The 12,719-nt window shown below is 34.8% G+C and overlaps 1 protein-coding gene across 1 annotated transcript in view; it reads left to right on the top strand.

Moving 5' to 3' along the window:
- Positions 1–12,719, top strand: part of LOC149798748 (uncharacterized) — a 337,174-nt gene that overhangs the window by 141,242 nt on the left and 183,213 nt on the right. The window contains exons 32-35 of the mRNA XM_089957621.1: positions 1,546–1,662; positions 6,177–6,296; positions 6,795–6,908; positions 12,565–12,678. Coding sequence (XP_089813747.1) covers positions 1,546–1,662; positions 6,177–6,296; positions 6,795–6,908; positions 12,565–12,678 — 465 coding nt within the window. The remainder of the gene's footprint in view (positions 1–1,545; positions 1,663–6,176; positions 6,297–6,794; positions 6,909–12,564; positions 12,679–12,719) is intronic.

Here is a 12,719-nt window from a genome sequence, read left to right as displayed (position 1 = left end):
AAATGTTCATATGTAATTTATTAAGGATAATACAGTAAAATAAAATGTTCATATGTAATTCATTAAGAATAATATGGTAAAACAAAATGTTTATATGTAAATTTGTTAAGGATAATATGGTAAAATAAAATGTTTATATGTAAATTTGTTAAGGATAATATGGTAAAACTCATAATAGATTGTTCAAGGGACAGTTTAAATTTGCCATAAGTATCGGTAGAAAATTACAACAATCTTTGCGCTGAAATGAATGGTGTAAGGTTTATCATTGTCTGTTTGGCTAGGATTAATTGTAGTTTCATGGGAGATGTTTTCCTTAGGATGGTGGAAGTGGAGATGTGTTTTCCTTAGGACCGTGGAAGTGGAGATATGTTTTCCTTAGGACCATGGAGGAACCTTCATGTTATCAATTTTGGGGTTTGTAAATCCAGGATCATGGCTACTGTTTCCTATGCATTTCATTTCTAGATGATAACCTGAGTTACAGTGAACATAATTTCAGTGCAGATGGGTACATTTGTTTCCTTTAGCCTAGGAAAAATCCCTAGGTCAATAAGACCAAGGTCATTTGCTGAATATATGTCCATTAGGAATTAAAAGAAATAGCTTTGAGGAAGGTTATCAAGAATGGGGTTTTGATTGCATGAAGTAAATAATAGATGTTGAGTAAATTGTTTTGAGACCTAAGACAATTAGTTGACGATAAGACATTATGACTTTATGCATGCATTCTTGGGTGAGACATTTTATATAAAAAAGTAAATTTTGTAGGCTAAAATAAAATCCGGGAATTTATGTATAGAGGTTTCACATTATGAATTGTAATTAAAACATTAGACTATCATGGGAATTGAGGAATTATATCATGTATGTCATATGCCTTTACTTACAATGATTTTGAAAGAAACTTGGCACATAGATTTCCATCTGCCAGACAAAGAATGCTGTTGATTTCAGAGTTAATAACTTGAAGGTACTAGCACTTAGATTTCCATCTGCCAGACAAAGAATGCTGTTGATTTCAGAGTTGATAACTTGAAGGTACTAGCACATAGATTTCCATCTGCCAGACAAAGAATGATGTTGATTTTAGAGTTGATAACTTGAAGGTACTAGTACTTAGATTTCCAACTGCCAGACAGAGAATGCTGTTGATTTCAGAGTTGTTAACTTCAAGGTACTAGCACAAAGATTTCCATCTGCCAGACAAAGAATGCTGTTGATTTCAGAGTTGATAACTTGAAGGTACTAGCACATAGATTTCCATCTGCCAGACAAAGAATGCTGTTGATTTCAGAGTTGATAACTTCAAGGTACTAGTGTACTACTGAACATGTGTTCTCCTTACAATGGTTACATATTATATCCCATTTCTGGTTCTCTTAGTTTTTATTTTGATTACTGACACATCAGTCTTGTTCTCACCTTGTCATTAAATTTTGTGAGATTTTTTCTGCTAATAATTAGATCCTCAATCAACCATTTATGATGAAATGATACAATGAAGAGTGTTTTAATATGTACACTTAATGTTATATATTTTAGATGTGAATGAGTGTTTGGACCCAAATTTTTGCCGTAATGGAGGAAATTGTACCAACAAACCTGGAGGGTATAACTGTAGTTGTGTAATGGGATGGATTGGAGATAGATGCACAACTGGTAATTATGCTTCTGCCCAATAGCATTTTAAGTCAATATTATGATTATGTTATGTGTATATTGATATAAAAACTAATATTTTTTGACTGAATAACTTAAGGCAGAAATGGCCATTTGTACAAGCCTTTCTAATGTTGATCTTTTTTCACAAACAAGACAGCATAGTGATCACCTCATTTATTCTGTATTCAGAAATACAAAGTATTCCAGTTGTGGGGAATTATTTCTACTTTTAACTTCAAATTATGCCATTATTATCACTTCTGTCTTATTTTTAGGTTATATATGAGTGAACCAGAACTTGATCAGCAGTTGATCTAGATCACAGAAACCCCTTTAAATGTCTTAGTACAATTATATTGTAAAAACTTAACTAAGCATTTGTTTCACAATGTATTTGAATATTTGACCAATCAGAAATCAGGTCAGCTTAACACCACAAGTCTCCTGAGAAAGTTCAAGAAAGGTGTCAAAGTAAAAACAGCCAGTGACAATTTATCTTTGGTGATATAATGTATGTTACAGGCTTCAAAATAGAATATGCAATGCATCAGTGTTGAATGAATACCAGGTCTTTGCAAAGCGTCAGTTTTGAAAGAATATCATGCCTTGGCTAAGGAAGGCATCAGTGTTGAATGAATACCACACCATTGCAAAGCATCAGTGTTGAATGAATATCATGCCATTGCAAGGCATCAGTGTTGAATGAATATCATGCCTTGGCTAAGGAAGGCATCTATGCTGAATAAAGACCACGCCTTTGCAAAGCATCAGTGTTAAATGAATACCAATGCATCAGTGTTGAATGAATACCATGCCATTGCAAGGCAACAGTCTTGAATGAATACCATTGCAAGGCATCAGTGTCGTACGAATACCATGCCTTGCCTTTGCACTGCATCAGTGTTGTATGAATAGCATGCCATTGCAAGGCATCAGTGTTGAATTATTACCATGCCATTGCAAGACATCACTGTTGAATGAATACCATGCCATTACAATGCATCAGTGTTGAATGAATACCATGCTTTTGCAGTGCATCAGTGCAAGGCATCAGTGTTGAATGAATACCATGCCATTGCAATGCATCAGTATTATAGGAATATCATGCCTTTGCATTGCAACAGTGTTGAATGAATACAATGCCTTGCCTTAGCAATGCATCAGTGTTGTATGAATGCCATGCCTTTGCAAGGCAACAGTGTTGTATGAATACCATGCCATTGCAACTCATCAGTGTTGAATGAATACCCTGCCTTTGCAATGCATCAGTGTTGTATGAATACCATGCTATTGCAAGGCATCATTGTTGTATGAATACCATGCCATTGCAATGCATCAGTGTTGAATGAATACCCTGCCTTTGCAATGCATCAGTGTTGAATGAATACCCTGCCTTTGCAAGGCATCAGTGTTGAATGAATACCATGCCTTTGCAATGCATCAGTGTTGAATGAATACCATGCCATTGCAAGGCATCAGTGTTGAATGAATACCCTGCCTTTGCAAGGCATCATTATTGAATGAATACCATGCCATTGCAATGCATCAATGTTGAATGAATACCATGCCTTTGCAATGCATCCATGTTATATGAATACCATGCCATTGCAAGGCAACAGAATTGTATGAATTACCATGCCATTGCAATGCATCAGTTTTGAATGAATACCATGCCATGCAATGCATCAGTTTTGAATGAATACCCTGCATTTGCAATGCATCATTGTTGTATGAATACCATGCCATTGCAATGCATCAGTTTTGAATGAATACCCTGCCTTTGCAATGCATCAGTGTTGAATGAATACCCTGCCTTTGCAATGCATCATTGTTGTATGAATACCATGCCATTGCAACGCATCAGTTTTGAATGAATACCCTGCCTTTGCAATGTATCAGTGTTGAATGAATACCCTGCCTTTGCAATGCATCCATGTTATATGAATACCATGCCATTGCAAGGCAACAGAATTGTATGAATACCATGCCATTGCAATGCATCAGTTTTGAATGAATACCCTGCCTTTGCAATGCATCAGTGTTGAATGAATACCATGCCTTTGCAATGCATTAGTGTTGGATGAATACCATGCCTTGCTTTTGCAAGGCAACAGTGTTGAATGAATAACTTGCTTTGGCAGTCTTTTCTTGATGGACTTGACCATCTCACCAGTTCACCAGTGCTCAAAGGCATCTCTTTTCTGAAGCAGACCCTGGGCAGTGGCTTTAAATAAAATCACTTAGTCCTGACTCAAATATGATTTACCTCACAGGGCAATATTTTTTTATATTTTTTTACACAGTATTGAAATCGCTATATTACAAACAAAGTAGAATATAAAATTGAAATCCTTCTTTTTATGCATTTATTTACCTCTCAAAGATGTGTACTTTTGAAGAAAAAAATCATGTGAGATTGTTTTGTATGATTTCAGTTTCATTTGATTTTATTCACAGTAGCATTTTCTCCAGCTTCTGATGTCATCTAGTGTCTAATTACTCTATCAGTTTACTTGTTACAGACAGGATCAGTAAAATTAATGTTCATTAGCATTTGAAGTGAGTCCTCATGTAAACAACTTTATAATTTCAAATTGTTCATAAGATTGAACTTATGTTCATATTCTGCTGTAGGGAGGCTTAAAATTTTCATATTGTTCATGAGACTGTCATATTCTGCTGTAGGGAGGCTTTATAATTTTCATATTTTTCATGAGACTCTCATATTCTGCTGTAGGAGGCTGTATAATTTTCATATTTTTCATGAGACTGTCATATTCTGCTGTAGGGAGGCTGTATAATATTTATTCTGGCATAATAACCAAGGCATCTGAATCTTAAGAAAGCAATTTCACTATTATGTGCATGTTTTCTAATCAAATAATAACAATATTGTATCACGTTATAGAATCATACATTTGTGATCATTTCAAAGGGAACTTACAAAACTCATGAAATAATTTCAATTGTTTGCTTATCAAGGCAAAAAAAGAATATACTTAACTCATTTTATGAAGTTCATTTGAAATGAGGACTGATGTAAACCCCTTTTATGCAGTGTAAGAACCAAGTCAGAAATATTACCATCTTGAAGATTTCTAGTCACACACTAACCCATCACCTTGTGCCAGATTATTATCCCGCTTGAAGATTGCTTGACATATACTAACCCATCAACTTGTGACATATTACTGTCCAGATTGAAGATTGTGAGACATACACTAACCCATCAACTTGTGACATATTATTGTTCTGCTTGAAGTTTGCGAGACATGCACTAACCCATCAACTTGTGACATATTACTGTCCAGCTTGAAGATTGTGAGACTTGCTCTAACCCATCCACTTGTGACATATTATTGTTCTGCTTGAAGATTTCGAGACATGCACTAACCCATCAACTTGTGACATATTACTGTCCAGCTTGAAGATTGTGAGACTTGCTCTAACCCATCCACTTGTGACATATTATTGTTCTGCTTGAAGATTTCGAGACTTGCACTAACCCATCAACTTGTGACATATTATTGTTCTGCATGAAGATTGCAAGACATGCACTAACCCATCAACTTGTAACACATTACTGTCCAGCTTGAAGATTGTGAGACTTGCACTAACCCATCAACTTGTGACATATTATTGTCCAGCTTGAAGATTGCTAGACATAAACCCATCAGCTTGTGACATAATGTTGTCCAGCTGAATGATTGCTTGACATATACTAACCCATCAACTTGTGATATATTACTGTCCAGGTTGAAGATTGTGAGACATACACTAACCCATCAACTTGTGACATATTATTGTCCAGCTTGAAGATTGCAAGACATACACTAACCCATCAACTTGTGATATTTTTGTTTAGCTTAATTGATAATTGCTAAACATAAATGCATCAACTTGTGACAAATTATTATTGTCTAGCTCGATGATTACATTATATAAACATTTGACATTTTATTGTCTATTCTGATGATTGCTAGACATAAATACATCAACTTGTGAAATATTGTTCTCCAGCTTGATGATTGGTAGCCATAAAAAATATTTCTGTTCTTAACTTTGTTTCACAGAGAAAAATTATTATTTTCTATAATGTTTAATTTGAGCAATTGGTATTATCACTTAAGATAACTACATCATTTTTCAACTGTTCTAAGTTTTTTAAAATTGAAATTTGAATGCTTGAACTTATTCTTCTGCATTGTTTATATAAATATAGTGATTCACATTCTGTTTTAAAAGATACAGCACAGCTATTAATAAAGAAAAAGTAGCAAAATAAGTCAAATAATAATTTTAAATGTCAATCTAGTACACTTCATTCCATTGGAGAGATCAATATATTAAGTTACATGCTGTAATAAATCTCTCCTTGCAGATATATCTAGCTGTTGAATTGTATCATGTCTTTCTTTTAAGGGTTTAAATAAATGAATTATACTGTTAATATTTTTTGCATAGTAAAAGTGTATTGTCCAATCAAAATATATTTTGTTTTTGTTGTGCAGATGTAGATGAATGCATATTGTTGCCAAAACCTTGCTTGAATGGGGGAACCTGCTTCAATACGATTGGTTCTTATCAATGTAACTGTCCTAGAGACTGGACAGGAGCTAAATGTGAACAAGGTATATGTTTTGGTTGTGTAGATAACAGAATCCGATTTTAGACAAGAATATATATTTCAGTAATATCAACTATTATATGTATTTTATATGCATTTTTTGTGGACATGTCGTAGACTTTTGAGACCCTAATATAGGTCAATGACCTTATGATTTCAAGAACTCCTGGTTCTTTGATATTTTTATTTGTTTTTCATAGAAATAGTGAAGTTGAAACCTTGCCAGTGATAATAATTTTATGACATGTTTGAAGAGAATTTTATACTTGTTTTAGATGGAAGGTGGCTATGTGTAGTTTATTCCCATGATTTTCCTTTTATCATATTAATAAAAGTCTTTCGCAATCTGACATGCATGTAGTTTTATAAATTTGTTTATCATGCTTAAAAGTTTGCTAAGATTAACAAAGTGACATTCATCAGATATACAGTTTTAAATCATTTGTAAAGTCCAAATATGCAATGAAAAACACATCACTCCATTATTATGTCAAATTTGTAGATGTGAATGAATGTACCAATAACCCCTGTCAGAATGGTGGGACATGTCAAAATGAGCCTGGATCATTTAAATGCATTTGCCCACCTGAATTTACTGGACAACTTTGTTCCCTTGGTGAGTACATTTTTCTTTTTCAGTATCTATGCAAATGATAATGCTTGTTTGCTGTATTTGTTTTTTCATGTAATATTATGAAGAAGATGAATAAAAAGTGAATACAGTCAGCTTTTGCTGTAGCTGAAATAATTTTTTGTATCAGTGGACACACAGATAAATATTTATTCATCTATGGAAACAGGCTAATTTTAAACATTTCTGCTGGGATTTTTATCTCTATGCCAGTCATGCACTTTAGATATTGACTCAGATTTTCAGTATGAAATTCATCAAGTAAAATGACTCAAATTTTCAGTATAAAATTCATCAAGTAAAATGACTCAAATTTTCAGTATGAAATTCATCAAGTAAAATGACTCAAATTTTCAGTATGAAATTCATCAAGTAAAATGACTCAAATTTTCAGTATGAAATTCATCAAGTAAAATGACTCAAATTTTCAGTATAAAATTCATCAAGTAAAATGACTCAAATTTTCAGTATGAAATTCATCAAGTAAAATGACTCAAATTTTCAGCATGAAATTCATCAAGTAAAATGACTCAAATTTTCAGCATGAAATTCATCAAGTAAAATGACTCAAATTTTCAGCATCAAATTGATCAAGTAAAATGACTCAAATTTTCAGCATGAAATTCATCAAGTAAAATGACTCAAATTTTCAGCATGAAATTCATCAAGTAAAATGACTCAAATTTTCAGCATGAAATTCATCAAGTAAAATGACTCAAATTTTCAGCATGAAATTCATCAAGTAAAATGACTCAGATTTTCAGCATGAAATTCATCAAGTAAAATGACTCAGATTTTCAGCATGAAATTCATCAAGTAAAATGACTCAGATTTTCAGCATGAAATTCATCAAGTAAAATGACTCAGATTTTCAGCATGAAATTCATCAAGTAAAATGACTCAGATTTTCAGCATGAAATTCATCAAGTAAAAATGACTCAAATTTTCAGCATGAAATTCATCAAGTAAAATGACTCAAATTTTCAGCATGAAATTCATCAAGTAAAATGACTCAAATTTTCAGTATGAAATTCATCAAGTAAAATGACTCAAATTTTCAGCATGAAATTCATCAAGTAAAATGTATCTTGCAGCTGAGGCAGACCTTATATAAAAGTAAACATTAGTCAATACTTTAAATTTTGTTCCTTGTTTATTAGCAGCTTCATAGGACTGTAGTCTGACATGAAAACATCTATGGGATTATAGTCTTCCTACTTTTAACTGACATGAACAGTGTTTTGTTTTTGTTGTTTTTAATAGCACTATTAAAACATTATTGGCTATATCAAGCAAAAGAAATGTGAACTAAGTGCCATTTTCAATGACACTCCAATGCTTTTAACCTAGGATAACCTGGGAAGGTTTCCAACTTGCAACCCTTAGATTAAGAATCCATAGCTCTGCCATCTTTATATTCTTTCCTCCCTTGAATAGATTCCCTGACCACATTAACAGTAGGAAAATAAATGCTGCTGCCTCCCAAATCCAGCCCTCCATGGAAATTTATCTTTTCTGCTTCAAATGTATTTCCTGATCACATTAATAATAGGGTAAATCCAGCCTACTAAAAAGATGAAAATTTGTCGTTTCTGTTTATCTCATATAGACAAAGAATGAAAACTCTTGTCTATTACCTCCCCTTGTCACACAAAGTGTGGCTAGTTTTCTAGCTTCACTTATTAACACACTGCAATATTAATTTGCACCCATTTGTTGTGTTTTGTTTTGTCATATCATTGAAACCTGTCTAAGAAGTGTAAACATTGTAATATGTTCAAGGCCAAGGGAGTCACACATGAGTTGTACCTATGTGTACAAAATGTACTTTGTTAGTACATTCAGTATATACTCAATATGATCAGAGAGTGTATAGATTTTGGCGTAGAAATAGGGTGATGACAATGCAAATATTTCAAATTTCTACAAGTAATTGTGATAAAGTGCCTGTAAGTCTGGATGCATGGGCTTTAATACCATATCTTCATCCAAAGCCATCCATGACAATCCAACCAGTTGAGACAGTTGTCCAGCATGTCCAGCTGTTTCAGTCAGTGGATCTTAATGAAAACTCCATCCATGTCACTTCTAAAGGATGTGATATCAGACTTGAAGAAGGATGAAATTCTTCTGCAAGGGATACAGTTACTCATAAACAAAAAGGCAGTGGAGATTGTATGAAAACCACAATCTCCAGGGTTCTATTCACAGCTTTTCCATACCAAAAGGCCAATGGCACAAATATGCTATCCGTCTCGATCTCATAGATGCTTACTTTTATTTCACTATTTACTCAGCATTGCAAATGTTTCTTCAGTTTGCTTACAGCAACAAAGTTTTATTTATGTTGAGTCCTTCTATTCAGTCTAAATATATAATCCTACGTCATTATTAAATTATGCATTGCATTTTTCACCTGTTCCACTGGACTTCCTCTATGGCAACAAATGGTAAAATCTATTCTGCTTTAATATGGAAGTGATCTCTTGTACCTTTTGAATTACCTGTCAGTGAATTTTCTCATTAATTGTGAAAAATGTGACTTAAATTCACCCATCCCACTGTTTTGTCCACATGGGTATGGAGTTTATAACCAATCTCGCCCATCCCACTGTTTTGTCCACATGGGTATGGAGTTTATAACCAATCTCACCCATCCCACTGTTTTGTCCACATGTGTATGGAGTTCGTAACCAATCTCAGTCTTGTGCATATCCCTTATGTGTGCATCACATGGATTGTCAAACTTGTAAAGTCAGCAAGAGAGTTCTTGCAACTCCTGAGGTTATTCAATACAGAAGTGGATTTGATCACACTGGGCTGTATCTATATGTGTCCATTACAAATGACTTAATGGCATCCTATTCCAGACCACTTGCTCAAAAGGTCAGTAGTATAACCACAGTTGGCTCATGACAGCAATTCCTTCAGAGAAGCCCCAACTGAATGTGACAGTATGTACAGATGTCAGTACATATGGTTGGGGAGCCCACTTGTTGCTGGGTTTCAAATACAGTCAATAGCAAATGGGCACCAGGGAAACTGCCTCTTCACACCAACATCCATTTGAAAACTCCATATGAAAGCTATCTTTAACACCCTTCAGGTCCAGAAGGACCAACCCTTCTAGACGTCGGCCATATTTATGTCAGACAACCACATAATGGTGACTTACCTCAACAAACAGGGCACCAAATCACCTAACCTATGTGTGCTGGTTTGGCAGTTTTTTTTGTCAGTGCTGCCACCTTCAGATCAACATTTAAATCTCAGCTGATACAGTGTCCTGGCCAACATTCTCCCCAGAAATGGTCAGATTATCCATACAGAATGGTCCCTTCATCTTTTGGTTTTTCATCAGATTTGTGCTCTGTTGGGGCATCCAGTGATTAATATTTTGCAACAAAGTGGAAGCACAAATAGATCATATTTTCACCTTTGTCTCACCAGTTCCTGACCCAGAACCTTGGGCTGCATATGCACCATCAATCAGTTGGAGGAATTATGGGCATTTGCCATCAGTCCCTGCCAAGGTCTTAGTATGAAAAATGATAATGCCAAGAAGTCAGAATTGCAGTATAACTCTGATAGCCCCTCTCAGCCAAGACAAGTCCTGGGTCAATGACCTAATTGATTTCTGCCATAGAAGTGGCCAGGAATATTATGGCCAAACTGAATTCTTTCAAAACAATCATAGTTGCAGTTTTCCAACCCTCTGTCCTGACTGTCTATTCCTTCATGCCTGACTCATGTCAGCACAGTCTTACAAGATAAAAAGGCATGTAGAAAATCTCAAGAGCTAGACAGCCCTCCACCCTGAATGCTTATGAGAAAAAAGGGGAGCGGTGTTTCAGGGACTAGTACTGAATCAAAAACATCATCTCTCTGAGTATCTTAATCCCTCAACTAGAGACAAAGTGGGAACTGGTTACCATTAAAGGCAACTGTTTCATGATGTCTGACAATTCAGGCATTGTGGCAGAAGAGATATCATCATGATAAATACATATCAGACCTAATAGCTGATTTGAATAGGCCAAAATCCTTTTTTCACCCTGTTACCATACTGGAGTTTGTCTTACCATGACTCAATTCAGGTAAATTTGAGTCATTAGCCTGAACCTTGCTGAAGCTGTTCTCATACAAAGCTATTTCCTGGTGACTGTGACTTATATGCCTTTTCAGCTGACAAACAATTTTCAGGTCTGATTGGATGGTTCAGTGATCCTTGTGATATAACCAGGCTTAATAGCCAAGAACCAGTCAAGAATTAGGCAAGAACCAGCCAAGAATTAGCCAAGAACCAGTCACCCTGGACAGTCAGAGAGGCATCATATGCTGTGTCCTGTCTGTAAATAAGTAATGAGCAGTGACCATGCAAAATCCTGTCCACACCCACAAGCACACAGAGACAAGTTGTTTTTCAAAGGCAAATGACTCTTTGAAGGCGAGAAATCAATACATCAGATCCCAGGCCTGATCTTCATGGCTCATGAGTGTTCTATGCTTAGCCTACTTTGAAGATCATTTGCCTGATGAGGATTTCAGATCATGAAATTAGAGTGATCTCTGCAAGCTTTGCATTCACATGCATGGTTTCACTCTGAGACATCATAGAAGTTGTTGGCTCAACCTTCTAAAGTTTTTATCTCATGGACTTATCTTCACAGAGACAAACCTGTACCTGGTGGTTCTGATGACTGCAGCTCAGATGCTTACCAAACCCAATTAAACCAACACAACCTTTCTAGTGAATTTTGATGGTAACATTTCAATAATCATCTTAAGCTGATCCTGTGGTCATATGGCCATATACTGTGTTGCTTTAAGTAGGAGAGGTGGTTGTCATTCACATAGGAAATCCAATATTCATTCCCTAGAACAAGGTGTAGGTAGGATGCTCAGACTTCCAGAATTTCTATGAATATGATTTCAGTTAAAAATGCCTGGACTCCCATTCAAAAATAGATGATGATCCTTACCAGTTGTAGAGTATTTAATTGGTAAATCCAAAAAAAATCTCTATTATTTCAAATGTTACTAAGAGTGATCTCTGCAAACCTCGTTTTTGAAGGTACCATTTCAGTCTGTGACATAATAGAAGCTGTTGGCTGGTTAGCACTGTTTAATATAGTCTGAACAATTCTATTTGTGAAAAGTTATGAATATTTCTCCTGAATAACTTTAAGTGATCAGAATTGTATTTTTAAATTACTGTATTTCTCATGCTTGTTGCTGACTTTGTGAATATCACATTCATTCATTTGCTTTTTTCAGAATTTCATTTGTGAAGCAGTGAACTCATTCACATCGTTATCTTTATCATATACTTTCAGTTGGATGAAACAGCTTGCTGATTTCATTCACAATCAAATCTAATCAACCAGGAGCTTGTCTGACATGAGTACACATGGTTTGTTTACAATGTAGTTCCTAATACATGATACTATTTTTAGACACATTAGTTTTGCAGTATAAAGGTCTTCAATTTTCGAAAAATGCTGCACAATTCTGACAATGTAAAATTAATGAGAAGAAAAATGAGCATATAATAACTGAGTTTATTTGACTGATGTTAATATAATCATTAAAGTATTCTTAAGCCAAAAATAATTTACATAAAATTTGCTTTCCATTTCAGATGTAAACGAATGCTTTGGTTTTCCATGCTCCAATAATGGTACTTGTATCAATGGGTTTGGTAATTACTTCTGCATATGCCCCACAGCATGGAAAGGGAACCAATGCAAGGAAGGTAAAAACATGTACTATACAATCCTGTATTGTAACTTATTT

This window comes from Sinohyriopsis cumingii, chromosome 5 (genome assembly GCF_028554795.1).
Source record: "Sinohyriopsis cumingii isolate HCF-2022 chromosome 5, ASM2855479v2, whole genome shotgun sequence".
Classification (NCBI taxonomy): Eukaryota; Metazoa; Mollusca; class Bivalvia; order Unionida; family Unionidae; genus Sinohyriopsis; species Sinohyriopsis cumingii.
Note: the sequence above shows the minus strand (reverse complement) of the source record. Positions and strands in the feature narration are given on the sequence as shown.